A 19,864-nucleotide genomic window follows, 5' to 3' on the forward strand; every position below is an offset into this window, starting at 1 on the left:
GTCAAGTTATCTGGGTTGGGGCCTTACCTTTGGCATGTTATGATGATTTTGCCGATGGAACAACTGAATCTCAAAGAAGTTAAATATTTTGCTCAAGGTGAAATACCAGAAAAGTGCATGAACGTGGTCGACTTTGCATCAGGATCAAGTGTTTGCCTTGCTTCTGTTGCTCTTTACCTGAACAGAAGAAAAAAATGCCTGTGTTTCAGAGGCAGTTGCTGATCGAACAGGGCTGGGTGTTGGGTTCACCCAAAGACAGCTCAAGGAGGATAAGGCACCAAGAAAAAGCAGAGAGGGCCAGGGATTTAGCTCAGTGGTTCCGCCGCCTACCCCACAAGCGCAAGGACCTAAGTTCGATCCCCGGTACCAAAAAAAAGCAGAGAAAGCATCGCATGGGATCTGTTAAAAGCCACCCAGACCCATGACTAGAGACAGACACATCTGTGGCCAGCTCAGAATCATCCAGTTGGACCCACAGAGACAGGGGGAGATCAAAGAGTGGTAGGAGAGCCACGCTATCAGGCTGCTTTAGTATGTGTGAAAGATGAGAGAGGGTTTACTGCCATCATGGCCAAATATCTACTGCCTACGTTATGATTCTTCAACTGACCCACAGAGGAAACCTGACCATATTTGTCGCCCAGAAACATCTGTTTCTAACAAGGCCTCCGGGAATCAGGAAGCTCAGGTTAGCATAGAGTGTTTTAGAAAAGAATTTTCCCTCTTCAAATTGTCCTGTTTCCATCTTATTTTCTTGCCTTTTTCTTTTTCTTCTGGGATTCACTTTTCTTTTTTTCGGTTCTCTTTCTCTCCACTAAAAAGTACTGCTTAGAGGGCCAGGGATTTAGCTTAGTGGTTCTGCCCCCTGTCTCGCAAGCACAAGGACCTAAGTTCTATCCCCGGTACAAAAAAAAAAAAAAAAAGTACTGCTTAGAATAGAGGAGCCAGGGACACTTTATGCGCAGATGAAAGTGGTTTTCACCTGTACTATCCGAGATGGTAGCCATGTTTCTACTGAGCATATTGGAAGTGCCTAACAAGACGAGGAGTGCAGTTTTAATCCATCCCAGTTTAAATACAGACAGCCCCTAGTGGCAATTGGCTACCATATTAGCAGCATAAGTCTGGAAAAGCAGCGAGACCACTGAAACTCAGACCTGAAAGCATGCAGGCCTTTGCTCCACAATGGTTCTTAAAAGGGAGATTGAGTAAGATTATTGACCAGAGAAAGAGTTCCCCAAGGGCGTCACATGCGAACCTCCGTATTCAAGAGTTGGAAACCGCGGGCTGGGTCTGGCATCTCTAGTGGTTTCAGTAAAAGGGCAGTAACCTCGCCAAGCCCACATCGTTTATTTAATGAGACCAAGTCTGGGGGCCCCACATTGCTGGCAGATAATGCTGTAAAACTGCATGGTGTAATTGTTCTAAGCTGCCAGGAATACAAAAATGTCATTGGGAGACATCTCATCTCTGCATTTGAATGTAACAGATGGGAGTTAAAGGTAAAAACCATTTTGCCATGTATCTTTTCTCACAGTAAACATGGAAAAAACTTTGGCCTGTGCTAGAATATCTGTATCATTTAAGACACTAAGACGGACAGCAAGGAGCTAGATTATGGGAGTGCGTTAGCAATAGTCACTTAATCTCTTGTTTATGTTATAAATAGGGCACCCTGTGAACACACAGGGATATTTTACATGAGGGACATGAAAAGGGAATTGAGATTTGCACTGCTGTGTGCCAGGAAGGGAAAGTGTGACTTATGGGAAAATATTTTATTTTCCAAATGTGAAGGATTAGAGCTGAAGAGGCTGTTGTCCCTCAGGGGGATATTTTATGTGGAATAATAGTTTTCTGGGTTTGTGGTGTGCATTTTATAAGAAACAAGGGCTTGCTGAGTTTTTGAATAAATAAAATGAAGCTTTAAATGGTGAGATACCTTGTGACTATGATTGTGAACTGAGGATGGGGCAGGGGTTGGGGGTAATTTTCAAAGAGAGCCCAACCACAGGGTGGTCATCCCATGTCTTCGAGGCCTCTTGATCTCTGGTTCCTGACTCCATTCCAGCAGCAGGATATGCAGAATGTGGTCAAGGAAAGAGCAACACAAGTGCTTCGTGGTCTCCAAACACTTCTTTATGGGGGAAGGATGGCAGTCTATTGCAGTAGGGACTCTTGCTCCAGTAGTATTGATAGTAAACTTTCTTTAAGCCACTAGACCAGAGATGGGTTGAAGGGAAATCACTGTATAACACAGAAGCCAACTGAGATTTTCAAAGTCCGAGCATATCTGTATGCGAGAGCCCACAACAAGATAAATGAGAATAAGTATTGCTGACCTCACCGTGTGCTGGTGTTTAGGAATACCACATCGTGAAGAAGTCCACCCGCTCCCTAAGTGCAACTCACGTGGAGTCTCCTTGGAGACTCATTCGGCCATCTGTTATCTCCATCATTGGGCTGTACAAAGAAAAAGGCAAGGTAAGCTCTTTCCTGCAGATGTTTTTTTCTTAATGGTTAATTTTTTCTCAGTTTTTATTTTTTATTAGTACATGTTTCTAGTACATATTGATTACATTTTTATGGGGAGTTGATACATGTACATGACACATCTTAGTTTTTCTTTCAATCTCTTCCCCTTCCCTTCCCCTCTCACTTTGTCTCTTAATTCCCTTCCCATATGAGAAAGCTCCATCTCCTTACTTCTTATTATCTGTCCTTTATTTTGCTCTTTTTAAATGGTTAATTTTTTTTTCCCGGTTCCAGGAATCGAATTTAGAACATTGCACTTACCAGGCAGGCACAGTGCCACTGAGCTACATCCCCAGCCTTTAAATGGTTAATTTTTTTAAGATTTATTTTCACATGAAAGAAAAAGTAATAGGTATAAAGAAGGATAGATTAAGTGAGTTTCATGTGGATTTCCTGCAGGCCTCAGAGTATGAGGCAGTTGTATTTTCTTGCCCTTACGATGTAAGATGTCCCCAGCACCTGGCTGCTAGGGTGCTGGAATCAGGATTTTTTTTTTTTTTTCTTTTTTGCTTCTGGAAACTGAAGCCATGACCTCTAACTTTTACCTCCATTTTTAAAAACTCAGACTCTGTAGCTTCAGGGAATGCTCCCAGTTATCCTGTTGAGTGAATTTCATGGTATTGCCATTATCATAAAGGAAACGATAGGAATAACTTGATATACAAATATCAAAATATCCACATTGATAATTATACAAAATGGAAAGACTAAAATTTAAAAAAAAGAAATAGGGCAACTGCATAGTATAAAATGACTCTCAGGAGTTATTTAGTTGATCCACATGAAATTGCCATTCTTAGAAGACAAAGATTGTCAAATATTAACAATGGCACCTGTTTCAACCTAAAGCTTTTTCCCTTTATGTAATCCATAGCTAATGTAATACAAATAGATCTGAAGAGGGAGTCGGGGAAGTGAATGCAAACTTGAATTTATAGCTTAACTTCACAACTGATTAAGAATGACACTGAAGTCGAATACTGTCGTAGTAAGGGTGCCTTCGCTTAAATGCTGCAAATGAAATACCAGCCTTATTCCCATCTGCTTTGGATGTAGGGTCTTGGCTTTAGCATTGCCGGAGGTCGAGACTGCATTCGAGGCCAGATGGGGATTTTTGTCAAGACCATTTTCCCAAATGGGTCAGCTGCAGAGGATGGAAGACTGAAAGAAGGTAGGAGAACACCGCATGGTGGTCCTCCATGACACTGAGCTTTGATTCCATGAGAATCTGTCCCCGCATAAGATGGGAAGCAAGTGGCATAGCCACTGTGAGCCTGAGGGGCCTCTGGGCCAGGACTGTGCCCCGCACTTCTCATCATGGTCTCAGAGAGGTGACACAAGCTGAGATTCACCCTCTTTGGTTGTAAACTTGGGATATTAATGCCTACCTTGTAGAGCTGTTGTGAGGATTAAATGAGATAATCTGTGCAAAGTGGTTTTATATTTTCATGGAGGACATGAATGCTTATCTTGTCTGCTTAGTCCTTGATCATGTTCCTTACCTTTGAAAATTCCCAAGGATATTGCATTCTGCTCTCATCTCTCACCAGGGCTGGTGGGGAAGCACAGGACCTGGCCATTATTAGCCATTTAATGTCTTGCTGTTGAAATCAACCAACATGTATTTTAATTCCTAAATGAGCATCTTTTTCCATTCTCCATAGCCTCTACCATTTTGTCACACATAAATATGTACACAATGGCTTTTGAATGCAAATAAAAGAAACACTGAAATGTCAAGTTATATCTGGCAAATAAAATGTTTTAATGTTTAAATACATCTTATATTTTACAGCACTGTAAATATTTACAAAGCGTTTTCATATGTTTAAATTATTAACAATATTACAAACCTGTCGAGTAGGCATTTGGAGTGATCGTTTCACAAATAAGGAAACTGGAGCTTGCTTTGGCAGCACATATACTAAAATTGGAATGATACAGAGAAGACAAATAAGAAAAATGACACTCAGAAGTGTTTAGTGACTAGAAATTTGTCCTGCTCCTAATAAGTAGCAGCAGTGAAATTCAAACCCAGTATTCTGATTCCAGTGATCCTCTCCCCACCTTACTACTGCTGCCTCATTTACATACAAGATGTCCAGAGTCTTGGAAGTCATTCTCTCTTCTTTAATATATCATAATGCTTGAGAAAATAAAGTTTGAATAGGCCAAATCTTCCTTTACGTACAGCCATAAAGCTGCTGTCAACAAAGAGAATCTCCTTATGTATATGTTTACATATCTGTATGCTTGTTATGAAATATTTGGATTAAGACTATAAAGCAAAATTACAAATAAGTTCTGAATATATTTTAAATATCATTCATCAAAGCATAAACCTTGATCCCTACCCCCCATTTAAACATCTTTTTTTTAGTGATTAAAGTCAAAATACTGTATTTCTGGTTACCTTAAAAAATGCTGTGACTGTTCAATTCACTTGACCCAAACTATAGGGTCTGTTGAGTTATACTGATTAAATTTTCTTAAACTGACAAAGAGTAAATTGGAGTCCCATTTTTGTAGCCAGAGCAACCACAAATCCTGGGTGCTAACAATATGACATAGTAAGCTTAATACTTCAGGGCAGAATATTTCTTTCTCTCTTCAGGGCAGAATATTTCTGTCTTACAGGAAGGATTAACCCCAGGTGGTATTTGTGCCCAGTTTCAGAACAATGTAAAATTCTAGCAGAGCATTTTTATAATGGATGTGCCATGTGTTCACTTGGTTAAAATTCATCCTGCAAGGCTGGTAGAATGGAGCAAAATAGAGAGAAAAAAAATCAATAGTTAGTAAAGGTTAATAGTATTTGATTCTCCTAAATACTGTTTTTTCATATGTGTTCATTTATGAGAAATGTAAGTCATTGGAATGAATTTTCAACCTGTTGAGTGATATGCCTTTAAAAAACCTTGCATAAATTTTAAGATTATACACAAGCATGTTAATGTTTCTATCCTTTTTCCAAGTGGACACAACCCCAAAACATAATTGAGCAGTTGGTTATGCCAGCTGATTTTCAAGCAGAGATTGTCACTTATTTTACAACTTCGGTGGTTGCATTAGAAGGCACCCCCAAGTGCATGGGGCACCCCTACCTTTTGGAAACTGCCTTACAGGATTCCTTTCATCAAATACACTGTGTGCTGCTGGGATTGTCTGTCTGCAAGAGGTGAAAATGTGTGTCTTCTTATGCTGCTTTGCTCTTTGTGAGTGTAGGATGTCTCTTTCCCTAACTACACCATTGTGCAAAGTTCATCTGTTCTTCTCTCTGGGGCATCTCTGTAGTGTTGGTGATGAACTGTTATTTTTTAAAAAAGCCTGTGTCACAAGAGTGAAAACCAGAAATGAGTTTCTTACAAGTCACCAGAATGTTTAAGTTCTTTTATTTTCCTAGCAGACATTATCAACAGCTTGAAAAGTGAGCTGACTGTATCCTCTTAGGGTTGAAGATGACAGGCTATGGGGCGGGGGGGCAGGAGGTAAGCAAGCATGTGTGCGCATGCCTCGCAATTTGGCATTGCCCTGAACGGCTTGGCGTTACCCGACAGTAATCTCTGAGACAGAAGCACACTAACCTAACGCTGCACAACCTGGCCCCACATCAGTAAGACCAGACATCGAGACTATTTCAGAGGTGGGGCTTAATAATATCCCAGCAAGTTTTTTTTTTCTTTATCATCAAAACTATTTTCTGTACACCACGATGATTCTCTAGGAATCTGGTCTTTCTACAAATATAGCAGTGGCTTCTCAGATGTCTTATGAGTTCGTGCTTCATTCCCAGTGGTTTTAAGTTTTTAAACAGTGACTGGGAGGAAAGCCTTAGAACTTGATATTTGCAGTTCAGTCTCTAAACACAGGATATCTACTATTGCACTTGTCAATGGTTAAAGAATAATGCTTCTCCTAGTTGTTTTAATTACAAAATATTTTGATTACAAAAAGCATGCATTTTAATTAATTGCCCCATTTTGTGACATTGCTGGCAGCTAGGCTTACGAAAGTGAACTGAAACAATAAAAGTCACTTTATGTAGCAGTAAATCAGGGACCATATCATATCTTATTCTAGTACTAACTAAGCAGTTGACTTCCAGTATATTAAAGCTTAATGTTAATGTAATTCTCATATTTGGTCACCAGGGGATGAAATCCTAGATGTAAATGGAATACCAATAAAGGGCTTGACGTTTCAAGAAGCCATTCATACCTTTAAGGTAACAGCATTCTTACTGAACTCTCTTACCCTCTTGTTTTTCTTCCTCTGTTTCCTTCTGGTGTGGGTTTCACGAGATCTTTTTCCCACTTTGTAAGGACACTTAGCCCACTTTCCTCTTGTTTTCAAAGCAAATCCGGAGCGGGCTGTTTGTCTTAACGGTTCGCACCAAGTTACTGAGCCCCAGCCTCACGCCCTGCTCGACCCCCACACACATGAGCAGATCTAGCTCTCCAAACTTCAACAGCAGTGGGGGGACCTCAGCGGGAGGCTCTGAGGAAGGCAGCTCCTCCTCCACTGCGGGACGCAAGGCCCCGGGGCCCAAGGACAGAATCGTCATGGAAGTCACACTCAACAAAGGTGATCTGAGCTCTTCCTCATTTCTTGAAATCTGTTCTTAGGTTAATTGTTTCTCAGTTTTTCTTAGAATTGTTCCTTTGGAACTATCTGCTGTCACCAACAGATGGCGTTCTGTAAATGGACAGTGGGGTCAACAGTACAGGTTTTAGTCATTTTACAAATGTGAGGGGAAGTTACCGGTAGCAGAGACGTCTTCAAGCTCTCCCTGCCTGAGTCGTTGTGTGGCAAAGACTCGTGCTTAAAAAAATCACTGAGTGCCTTTATTCTAGGACTCATACAAAATTGTGAAGAATTAAAGAATATAAGTAAGTATACAGTTAAGGGGTGGAGATTTAGCTCAGTGGTTCTGCCGCCAGCCTTGCAAGCTCAAGGTCCTGAGTTCGATCCCCAGTACCAAAAAAACAAATTAAAAAAAAATACAGTTAATACCGATAACTAAAGTCATGGCTAGTCATATTTGTTTTTCCTTGCCACCCACTGTGAAAATATGATCAACAACTAAGAAATTAGTAATTAAAAAGAAAGGTCGAAAAAGCCTAAAAGTTTGTATACCCAAAATAAAAACATTCCTTATACTACTCTACATATTTCCAGAAACACATTTGAGGATGCTCTTTAGACTAAGAAGAGAGTGGATAACTAAATAATTCACGGCCCATGGTGACTCCCTGGTTCAGCCATGGACTCATTTCATTAACACATAGCAATGTTTGGGGGTTGTTGTGGTTGTGGTTGTGGTTGTGGTTATGGTTGTGGTCCCGGGGATCGAACTCAGGACCTTGCACTTGCCAGGCAGGCACGACACCACTGAGCTCCATCCCCAGCCCCTGGAATATAGCAATGTTGAGAAAGAAAAGCAGAAATACATTCTGAGTCAGGACCTAAACGAAATGCTTATCAATGTGAATGTATAGTCTCAAATTTATTCTGCTTCTCTTCTGGTTACTATGTAATTTTTGCTGTTTTCTTTGCATCCTGCCTCACAGAGCCAAGGGTTGGACTAGGCATTGGTGCCTGCTGCTTGGCTTTGGAAAACTGTCCCCCAGGCATCTACATCCACAGCCTGGCACCGGGATCCGTGGCCAAGATGGAGAGTAACCTGAGGTTGGTTGGATCCTTCACATAATGGGGCTCTGGTATCATCTTGAATATGTGAACACATACATACGTATCAGCTCTGTTATATCCTTCATGGAATTTACATCTTTGAATTATGTGCAGTAAAACAGCCAAAATTACAAGTATTAGTGTTTCCAAAGGCAAGAAGCTCATGTAAATAAAATTTGGTTGAATCAGAGAACTGTAGGTATTGGCGTCCCTACCTGTTTGGTTTTATTTGGACTCAGAAGTTCAGTTTCATAGTTTTGACAAAGTATAATGCACAAATATCTGATCATTTCAATATAGTCTTTTATATTAATTTATACAAAATTCATATGAGATAGTGGAACTGTTCGTGTGGTTCAGAATCACTGGTTGCAAAAGAGTCCTGAAATCAGGCCTTGAATAGGAGGCTTTTCTTATTCGGTATCATTTCTTGACCTTTTCCATTGCTTTCATGCTATTTGATGGGGATGTCCAGGTGCCTGTTGTCTGAAATACCAGAGCATCTGATTTCTCAGTGCAGATAACTGCATTATATCATGAGTATTCTGTTTATAGAAGAGACGTCTAGTAACTGCAGTGAGTCGGTGCCCACCTGAACTTCACAAGAATGTGCCCACATCATACCAAGCACTGTACAAACAGTATCACCTTTCCCCCAGAAGCATCTAAGTCCTCCAGCGTTGAAATATTGTCAAAATGGCATTCGTTGAGGTTGCCATTTGGGGACCCTGTTTATAGATTATACTACAGTCCTAGTTAATCATCAGAGTGAATTTCCATATGAAAAAAAACCTGAGCAAATCATCCAAGAGTACATTAAAGAAAATATACTTTTAGAACCCAAGGAAAAAAATAACTTTTAATGATATCTCAAGATGATGTTTCTTCTTGAATGGTTCCATATGTCTGGAGCCTGCCAAATGAACATTCTTCAGGCCCCATGTAAAGAGTCTTTGTTCTCTCCTATTGAGTTCTCTCCCTATAATTTCAAGTCAAAATGGGCAACTTGTCCCCAGTTTCTCATTTGTTCAAATTTGAAACATTTTTACAAATTCTTGGGTAACCTTTGAGTTTTCAGATATTTCCTCTTTAAATTATATTAAATAACCATTTCAAGATGGTAGGAAGAACGAAGAAACTGATGGGGGTGGAGGGGCTGTCACATGATGATCAAGTCCGACAGACTTGCATTAGTTTAACAGTGTGTGGCATCCAGGTGACCTCTCTGAGCCTGTGGCCCCAGCTACATAATGAGGAAATAGTTATTCCTGTTAGAAACATTATTTAAATTATCTTGTACAGAGGTCTGGCATACAGTATGTGCTCAAGAAACGGTAGCCTTCAGGTTTATCTTCTAAAAGTGCCAGTTGATAGAGATAAAAGACAGCCAATTCAAACCCCAATGTGTTTATAGATGAGTGTGTTGCTTTTTCATGTCAGGAAAGGATGTCATTTGCTTCTTTAAATTATTCAGAAAAGATTTCACATTAAAAATCTCCCCCACAAGAGCTTTCTTAGCTTTTGAAGGCTGACTGTTACACAGAGTATTGATTGTCGCCCTCTAGCCGTGGAGACCAAATCCTAGAAGTGAACTCCGTCAATGTTCGCCATGCTGCTCTAAGCAAAGTGCACTCCATCTTGAGCAAGTGCCCTCCGGGACCCGTTCGCCTGGTCATCGGCCGCCACCCTAACCCCAAGGTGAAGTAGTTCTTCCTGTCCATTTTGGGAAGATGGCGTGGCTGTGTCCGTCCAGCATCAGTGATGCAGTCTGAGGATGAGACAGGTCACCCAGCGGGGGATGGCACGTCAGCCAATGGCTGATACATGTGGGAAATAAATTTTTGACCTGAACTTCTTTACCTTAACACCTTAGAAAATTTTGACAATGTTATTGGTGACTTTAAATTTCAGTCTAGTGGGCCAGCCTCTAACTCACACCCACAGCCTCAACTATTTGGGAGGCTAAAGCAGAAGGATCTCTTGAGCCCAGGAATTGGAGGCCAGGGTGGGCTACATAGCGAGACCCGGAGTCTAAAGAAAGGGGGACGGCGAGAAGCCTTAAAAAAATAAAATTTGTTCTAGTGTAAAGTAGGAATTCGGAATTCTGTAACCCCTACTGGCTGTTTGCTGGTAAGATACTTGAACTCTTTGGGTATCTGCCTCAAGAATCTGAGTATGTTGGGCCACGTGATCCATATGACCAGTTCAGTTTTAAGATAAGAAAAAAAAATTTAACCACCATTTCTTGTTTGTACACATGTTGAAAATTCTCTCATCTTTAAGTTTAATGCTAAGTAATTTTCAAAGCAGGTTCTGAATTTTAAACTTAAGTAAGAAATGAGAATATGAAAAGATTTAAACAGTATAAAAGTGAGTTTTTATAATGTCAGAAGGATGACTACTTTGAATTTAATTTCAACTTATATAATACACTTAATTCACTTAAACTATTGGCTGTCTTTGCATTTCTATAGGATTTCTACAGTAGAATTTTTCAAGGAAAAGTGCATGTCCAGATCTGAGGAGAAAAGTTGCTTTCTTAGTGTTCATTTGTAGGTTGGGTCAAAAAATAATTATTTTTCTTATCAAATTACTATTTCACACCTTGCAAGCCCAAGTTCCAGAATTCAATCCCCAGTAACCCCCAAAAAATTACTATTTCACAGTATTTAAGTAAACATAAGAAATCTTGACTTATGACAAAGCAAACCAATGACTTTTTTGCAAATGTTACTTTGTAGACTTTGCTTCTGTCATACATAGTTGGGCAAAAAAAATCCCCAGCATTTCAAATAAACTACAGAGAAGAAGTTACTAGGTTTTTAAAAATATTGTAGAGGATCTATTTCTCTGGCTGATAGAGTCCTCAAGGCTAAATTGTTGAATTCACATTAGTATCTTTTCCACTAACTACTCACAGTAATGTTCTCAAATCTACTTACACAGCATAAATACGTATTGAAATTCTCCTGCCCATTCAACTTATAGTCACATTGTGCGATACTGGTTTTGTTCATTCTGCTAAAAATAGTCTGAAACAGGAGTGCTTTCTTGGCTGATCTCATGTGGATGACCTCATAGGCACCCCATGTGTGATTTGGATCCAACAAGATACTCAGATCACTGTAGCTCAACCCATTTCCCCCTTGTGAGGATGCTCATATGGTCTTCTGTTGAACTATTAAATGACCTTTTCTTACAAGTTTTATTCAGCAGGGCAGAGGAAAGATCCTTCCAGTGTGGCGTTAGTAGTTCAGCTGTAGGTTCCACCAGCGCATGCCAGCCTGGTACTGAACTGCAAAGGCAGAGTCCCGGAGGAGTCCCTGGACTCAGTCAGCATGGCTGCTGCATGGGGAATGGGCACCTGCCAAGCACCAGGGCAGTGGAACTCACCTGTCCTTCCCTGACTCCCTCTAGTCGATGTGATTCAGATCATCAGTCTTTGTCCCAGATCAAATTCATTATCTAAACACTGAGCTTCCCCTGGGTGCCCTGCAGCATTGCCACGGCAGGGATGGGTTAGGGTGCATCTTGACTCAGGAAGCTTATGGTTACTCTGAAAGAAACCTCAACTGGAAGTCGATGGAGGATCCCATCACAGAGACTTTATGAATTATAAACGTTTGGGAATGTGCTTTATTTGTACACAAAGTCAGTAGCTTGCACCAAATTCTCATCCCCTTGTGATGGTGTTGGTAGCATATGAGGATGCTACTATTGTTAGATGGAAGAAGAGACCTACACTGAAGCATGGCCCCCTCCACCAGTGACCTGGCCAGGGCCCTTCTGCACTCAAGGCCCCAGGACCCACTCATTTTTGTCAGCATTATTGTCACACTGTCGATCCATAATAAACTGCAGGAATAATCATAATCCAGGAATCATTGGCCTCAACTGTTTGGCCATGTACTCCTACTTGTATAGTTGCTTTCAGTTTTTTGGAGTTAATCACAGGACACTTCTGCAGGTTCATCTTGCATTTTGACCACTCTTTTTTGTTATCGTTTTGAGTACTTGATGTAAAAACATCTTTACATTAGTTTGTCACTAGGGCCAGGGATTTAGCTCAGTGGTTCTGCTGCCTGCCTCGTAAGAGCAAGGTCCTGAGTTCAATCCTCAGTACCAAAAAAAAAAAAAAATAGTTTGTCACTAATGTCATGACCAGCTGATATTTAACAAAAATTGAGTGCCGGGGATTTAGCTCAGTGGTTATGCTGCCTGCCTCGTAAGCGCAAAGTCCTGAGTTTGATCCCCGATACCAAGAAAAAAAAAAAAAAATGAACCTTTTCGTTTTAACAACTAAAGTGTTATTAAGAACATCAGCTCTAGGGCTGGGGATTTAGGTCAGTGGTCCACCGCCTGCCTCGCAAGTGTAAGGACCTGAGTTTGATCCCTAGTACCAAAAAAAAAGAACATCAGCTCTTATCCATGGCCATGCCTGTTGTGTCATTTGCAGTATTATTTGAATCATATCCCAAATGATCTCAGACCACTGTGTTTATATGCAGTAAACAAGGGAGATAATGGGAGGGAAATGTTTAAAGTATGTTATGGGCATGTACCAATCTGCCGAAATGGCTGGGCATGGTGATGCATGCCTGTGATTCCAGCACTCAGGAGGGTGAGGCAAGTCCGAGGCCAGCCTGGGCAACATGCAGAGTTCCAGGCCAGCATGAACTACATAGTGAGACCACCCTGTCTCAAAAAAAAATATGGGGCCGGGGATGTAGCTCAGTGACACCACGCCTGCCTCTCAAGCGCAAGGTCCCGAGTTCAATCCCTGGTACCAAAAAAAAAAAAAAAAAAAGTAGGAAGAAAGTAAGGTTAAAGCTGAGCATGGTAGCACATACCTGCAATCCCAGCACTCAGGAGGCTGAGGCAGGAGGATCACCACAAGTTTGAGGCCAGTCTCGGCTACATAGTTGAAGGCCAGCCCAAACTACATAGAAAGACCCTGTCTAAAAAAAAAAAGTTAAATTTTGATCTTAATAAAAATAACAATTGAGTTTAGATTTAGGATTTGATGTCATCAAAATACAATAAATTATTGAGTTAACTAAAAAAAAAGTTTGTGCCAAGAGCCTTGTGAGTGCCCCCATATGCCACAATGGAGATGTCTTGGTGGCCGCATATTAGATCCTGGCTGAGGTTTATTTGTTGAACTGGTTGTCCCGGATACAGACAGGTGCGCGGTAGCTGTAAGTCCATGCCTTGATCTGGGATTTGATGGCAGCAGCAGTGTTTGGACAGAGATCGTCCTTAGGCTAAATGAATCAAAGGCAACTGCACTACTTTTTTCCAAGTCATTTTATCTATATGTATTCTCAGAAATGCATTGCATTAAAAATGTTTTAATAAGTATCATTAATATAAAGCCAAGTTCTGCTTTCTATGTTTTTTTTCCTACTTCCCTTTTTTCTCCTTTCCATTCTGTAGTCCTGATGCCTTCCCTTAAAATCCATCCAACTTTGCAGGGTCTTTCACTTTTCACACCTTTTTGCCTTCTAGTGACAGCTAGGGTAGGTCTCAGCTCCCTTCTGTGGGGTCTCCACTTGGATCCTGCCACCCCCACTCCCTCCCTCCTTCCACCGCAGGACCAGGCCAGTAAGCTATGCTGACCTGTACTCCCTCAGTGGCACTAGAGAAAATTGGTCTGCGGTCATGGGCCTCAAGGCGTGTCTGACTTCAAAGTCCTCCCCAGCATTATAGAGCTCGTGCTTTGCTCAAGTCCACTTCATCGCAGCCCAAAAGCCTCCACCTATTTGCCAATACAATCAGACATCGAAATGGCATTGCAGTACAGAGCACAGCCCCAGTGGATGGGTGGTCTGAGACCCTGAACACACAGCTTGATTCATGTTTTTAGCCACAACAAAATGGGCTTCTGTGATAGTGTTGGAGATATTTCCAGCAAAACCTAATTTCAGTGTTTGCCTGGATTTCACGTTTCTTCTTAGGTAAACATGGTATTCTTGGTTGTAACATCATACTGTATTTTTCTTTCGGTCAAGATTCCATTTTGTGTTTAATATATTTTTATCCCACTTATCCCAGTGTTTCATGCCAGTCGTTCATTTTGATACTCAATGTATGTGCTTCCTTAGTTTTTGTATGGTTCCAAGAGAAATACCACAAGGATTTTCTTTTCTTCTGTTTTTCATAATGTCTGGAGACTGGCTGCCCAATTGGGATATTCAAACCTTTCAGGTCTAGACAGGCTAAGATTTGGACCTGCTAGGACAGCAACTTCTTGCTCATGTTAAGTAGAAGAAAGTAATAGGAGGACTCTTTTTCGCCCACTCAGAACAATTGCAAATATTGAAAGTCTAGTGTCAAGGAAAATAGCAACCACTGTTTAAGCTGTTATTTTTCCTGGCTCTTTTGTACAAAATTACTCTTTGCTTTGTGGAGGTGTGTAAGTGTGTGTGGCTATGTGCATGTATGTGTGTGTATTTTACTTCCTGTGAAGCTACATTCTATGAAGGCCAGGATATAATTATGATTTATCTGTTAGGTTAAAATGTAATATTGAATCCAGAATAGAAATATTTATTATTAAGGCAAATCACTATGCTTATCCAAACATTATTTATACTAAATATTATTTTAGTGCAAAATTACCATTCTAAATTTAAAATAGTACCATAAAAAAGAAAGTCTTAAGTTTTCCAGTTATTTTTTGAAATAGTATCATATTCAGTATAGGTCAGGCTTTAAAAAAATATCTTTCCATGAATAATAACAGTTAAGGATAACAAGTAATAGGAAAAAAGGATTCCATGAATCTACCAACCAGTATAGATACTAATCAATATATAAGGAATAAAAAAGTCACCAAATCTGTTTTGAAATTTTTATAGTAGTGATTGATTTGGGCAAGGATAATCAGCGAGGTAAAACCATGAGATGACAGTGTCTTGGGGGACCAGCATATTTACACAGTCCCAAACTGTCTCCTCACAGATTATTATTAATGACCATGGAAAATCCCAGTGAACAAAACTGACAAGACCCATCCTAACTGAGAGATTGAAGTTATCATCACCAGTTATGAGACATGTCAACCCTGAGTCCCTCTAGATGCACAGACAAGGAAACCATTTTTTGTAGTTTTTCTACCAAAAAAAAAATGCATAATCTGATTCACATGAGGAAACTATCAGAGAGATTCTGATTGAGGGTTCGGATGGGACTGGGTTTCTTCCAAAGTATTGGTATCATGAAAGACAAAGAAAGGCTCAGAACTGTTTGAGTTTCATAGAGACTAAAGATACATGACAGCTAAGTCCTGGATTGCATTCTGGATTGCCAAAAGCAATTTCTATGAAGCATTACTATGCAAAAAGTTTGGTCCAGGATGGTCCACTGTCTGAAACAACATGAGCTGCACCTCTGGATCGCCGTTTAGGTCAGTTGACATTTTCACCCTTGCAGGACTTTGTGGATGAAGGATGTTGCCTACTCATTTGCTTTCTGAAGGAAAGTCCTTATCAGAGACTGGTGGCAAACTTTATATGAACTAGTCGCAGCCTACAGACACACTTTGAGTAGCACTTCTAAAAGTAAGACAGTATTGAAACAGTTGACAAAATCAGAATATGAAATCTATGTTCATCATCCATGATGAATTTTGTGAATCTGATAATAGTGATGTGGCTCTTTGAGAAGGTGGTGTTTGTAGGAGGTGTGTGCTAAGATATATACAGGTGAAAGATTGTGATATCTGCATTAGCACACAGTTTGGCAAAAGTTACAGCAGAGTGTGTGTGTGTGTGTGTGTGTGTATGCACAAGCACATGCACATAAAAGGCATGCATATAAATGTGGCAAGATATTAAAAGTTAGTAAATTGACCCCCACCAGCACAGAGGAGGCAAGCCACTCCCAGGGCACAAGAGGAGGCTTCCAGGCCACCATACCACCCCCGCCAGCATAGAGAAGATGAGCCACGTGGGTGCCAGCAGCACCCCCCACACCTGGTCAAAATGAGAAGACATGTAAACAAGTCTCAAAACCAGACTTACAGATCACCTATACCAACCCCAAAGGGAAACGAGATGGAACACTCTGATAACACAACAACCTGGACTTCCTGAACTGGCAACAAAAGAGGATCTGGAAAAAATGAAATCAGGAGTAATTTCTCAGATAACAGCAGAGATTGTGCCCATAGTGCAAGACATGATTGATAAATCTAGAGAGGATACAGATAAAAATATAGAGGAGCTGAGGAACATGATGGAATCCCAACATAGGAAACAAGTGGAATCCATAAAACAGATGCAAACAGATTTCCAGGAGATTAAAAACTCCATTGAAAGTCTATGCAGCAGAATGAGCCAATGTGAGGACAGAATTTCAGATATACAAGATAAGATTGCAATTAGTAACCAGGAAAAGAAAAATTGCTTTAAAATTGTAAGGGATCATGACAAATCAATCCAACAGCTGCTAGACAGTGCAAAGAAGAATAACATAAGACTGATTGGAGTCAATGAAGAAACAGGAGAGAGTGCAGATGACATAAAAAATCTGTTCACAGAAGTGATGGCAGAAAACTTCCCAAGCAGGGGAAAAGAACTTGACACACAGATAAGTGAGGCATATAGGACTCCAACTAGCCTTGATCAAAAAAAAATCTACACATAGGCATATAATTGTTAAGATTCCAGAAACCCAACAGAAGAACAAAGTTCTACAAGCAGTTAGAGAAAAGAAAAAAATCACATACAAAGGAAAGCCCATCAGAAACACAGCAGACTTCTCAATGCAAACCCTCAAGGCAAGAAGAGCTTGGAGTGATGTATTTCAAGCCCTAAAGGAAAACAGCCTCCAGCTCAGATCGATGTACCCTGAAAAACTATCTTTCAAAATTGATGGAGATGGCTGGGGATTTAGCTCTGTGGTTTCGCCACCTGCTGTGCAAACACAAGGACCGGAGTTCAATCCCCAGTCCTGGAAAAAAAAATTGATGGGGAAATAAGATACTTTCATGACAAAGAGCCACTCCAAAAAATTTTAAACAATACCCTAGGAAAAGACAACAAGGATCACAACCCCAGGAAGCCCAGCAGAATGAATCCATTGGACATGACCAGAAATTAAACGCAAATGGGGAGAATCCAACAAAAAGAAAAAGTCATGACAAGGATAAGTCAATATGTATGACTTATAACCATCAGTGTTAATGGTCTTAATTCACCAATCAAAAGAAGTAGACTGGCAGAATCGGTCAAGAAGCAAGATCCAACAATATGCTGCATAAAAGAAACACATTTAATTCAAAAACGCATAGTCTGAAAGTTAAAGGGTAGAAAACAATACTCAATGTGACAGGAACCCCAAAAAAAAAGCAGGAGTAGCTATCCTCTTTGATAGATCAAGTGGATTTCAAACAAAATCTGAAACACTCTGGTCCCAAGAATTTCACATAAGGGATACACAACTTGTATGTAGAAATCTGTTGTGAACATGTGATTTCATTCCTCTCAAGTAAAAACTTAAGAACAGGACTGTTCGTTCTTAACAGTAATGCAACAAATTTCTAAATTGTTTTCCAAAATGGTTTTATCATTTTACATTCACATTAGCAGTATAGAAAATTCTAACTGGTTCACACCTAAGCTGACTTTTGTTCTTTTAAAAGTTTTAACTTCATCTCCCTAAAGAGTGTATAATTCAATCTTGTTATTGTACTGATTAGTATTTTTCTCATTCTAGTGTTGCACACCTTTTCTTGTGCTGTACTGGCTATTTATCATCTTCTTGTGTCTACTTTTTAATTGGGTTGGCTATTAATGAGCTGTAAGAGTTCTTTATATATTCTGGTCATAGGTTATATGCTTTATAAATATGGTCTGTTTAAGGACGACTTTTCATTTTCTTAATGATGTCATTTAAAGTTCTAAATTTTGATGGAATCTCATTTATCAATTTTTTTCTTTTATACATCATGTCTTTTGTATCCTAGGAAATTCTTGCCTACCCTAAATTCATAAACATTTTCCCTTATAATTTCTTCTTAAATTTTTATAGTTTTAGTCTTTCATATTTAGGTTCATAGATCCTTTCAAGTTATTTTTATGTATGGAAATAAAGGGTTGAGGTTAATTTTTTATATACGGATACCAGGTGTTCTAGTGCCATTTGCTAAAAACACCATCTTTTCCTCTGCTCTTGAATTGAGTTTATGTTCTATAAAATGTTAGTGTTAAATAATCTTTCAAAACTCAGTGGACCATATATGTCATTCTATTTCTAGATTCTCTGTTTTATTCCAATGATCTATATGTCTTTCCTTATACCAACAATGCCTTGATTAATGTAGCTTTAGAGGAAGTCTTAAAATTAGGTACTAAATCTCTTTCAACACTGTTTTTTTTTTTCTTTTACTTTTCTAGGTCCTTTGTAACCCTACATAACTTAAATTTCAATATCCATTTCTTCATTTATAGCAAGTGTACATAGACCTGAATTTTTATATATACCTGTGTTTTCTAATCCTGCTAAATTCAAATACAAGTTCTAGGGGCTCCTAGAGATTTCTTAGTATTTTCTTTGTAGATGATCATTTCATCTACATATAAAGATTTTACTTCTACCTTGCCAGTCCTATCCTAATTATGTCATTTTCTTGCCAGACTACTTTGGTTTGGGCCTATGTTTCAAAGTTTAATGGACAAATGAAGACCAGGCATATCTGCCCTCATTCCCCACCTTAGGGAGAAAGCATTGTATCTTCTCCATTCATATAAGGCGTTTTTGCTGGAAGTATGGAGTACATGTCTTTAATCTCTTGAGAAGGTTCTGTTCTACTTCTAGTCTCCTGATAGCTTTTACCATGAACAGCTGTAGAATTTGGTCCAATACTTTTTCTCCAACTAGTGACAGGATCATATGGCTTTTGCCTTTCCTCTGTTAAAATGATGACTTTTGGGGGTGGATCTTCCAAAGCTGAACCAACACTGCCATCCCTATAATAAAACCACTTTCTACATCCTGCCAGATCTGACTTCTAATAGTTTGTTTTATTAAATTTCTATCTATGTTCATACTTTTTTCTTCTATTATCTTTCTCCAGCTTTAGTATTAGCACAATGTTGATTTCCTAAAATGAGGGGAGAAGTGTTCCTTATTTTTTCTGCTTTAAATGTTTTATATAATTTATCAGTTAAAATGTATATGAGGGCCAGGTATTTAGCTCAGTGGTTTCTCCGCCTGCTGTGCAAGCACAAGGACCCAAGTTCAATCCCCGGTACCCAAAAAAATAAAATAAAATAAAATGTATATGAGCCTGTTGTTGTCATATAGGTAGGTTTTCAAGCTAGGAATATACTTTCTTTAATAGGTGCTATTCAAATTTTATATTTCCTCCAGAGTTAGTTTCATCGATTTGTCTTCCAAGGTACTTCTTAGAAGTTGTCAAACTTATTTCAAACAAGATTTTTGTAATATGCTTTCTATATCCTTTTAAATTCTGTAAAGTCTGTGGTAATGTCTTCTAGATCTTGATATTGTAATTTTTAAAACGTATAATAGGAAGAAATGGTCTAAAGGAGTGGGGGAAATGGGAGGGGTAGGGGAAAGGAAAGAAGGAAAAAGAAAAAATATGAGAAAAGGAAAAAATGGAAACAAAGTC

General features: G+C 39.5%; 1 protein-coding gene across 16 annotated transcripts in view; it reads left to right on the forward strand.

Annotated features, from left to right (window-relative positions):
• Positions 1-19,864, forward strand: part of Pdzd2 (PDZ domain containing 2) — a 392,505-nt gene that overhangs the window by 341,640 nt on the left and 31,001 nt on the right. For all 16 annotated transcript variants that reach the window (XM_087189446.1, XM_004848663.3, XM_087189448.1 and 13 more), the window contains 6 exons: positions 2,365-2,484; positions 3,592-3,706; positions 6,687-6,760; positions 6,891-7,119; positions 8,106-8,223; positions 9,792-9,924. In XM_087189446.1, the coding sequence (XP_087045572.1) occupies positions 2,365-2,484; positions 3,592-3,706; positions 6,687-6,760; positions 6,891-7,119; positions 8,106-8,223; positions 9,792-9,924 (789 nt within the window). The remainder of the gene's footprint in view (positions 1-2,364; positions 2,485-3,591; positions 3,707-6,686; positions 6,761-6,890; positions 7,120-8,105; positions 8,224-9,791; positions 9,925-19,864) is intronic.

The sequence above is a fragment of the Heterocephalus glaber genome, unplaced genomic scaffold, assembly GCF_053883595.1.
Source record: "Heterocephalus glaber isolate CG9 unplaced genomic scaffold, H.glaber_assembly_v1.0 deba00001538, whole genome shotgun sequence".
In the NCBI taxonomy this organism is placed as follows: Eukaryota; Metazoa; Chordata; class Mammalia; order Rodentia; family Bathyergidae; genus Heterocephalus; species Heterocephalus glaber.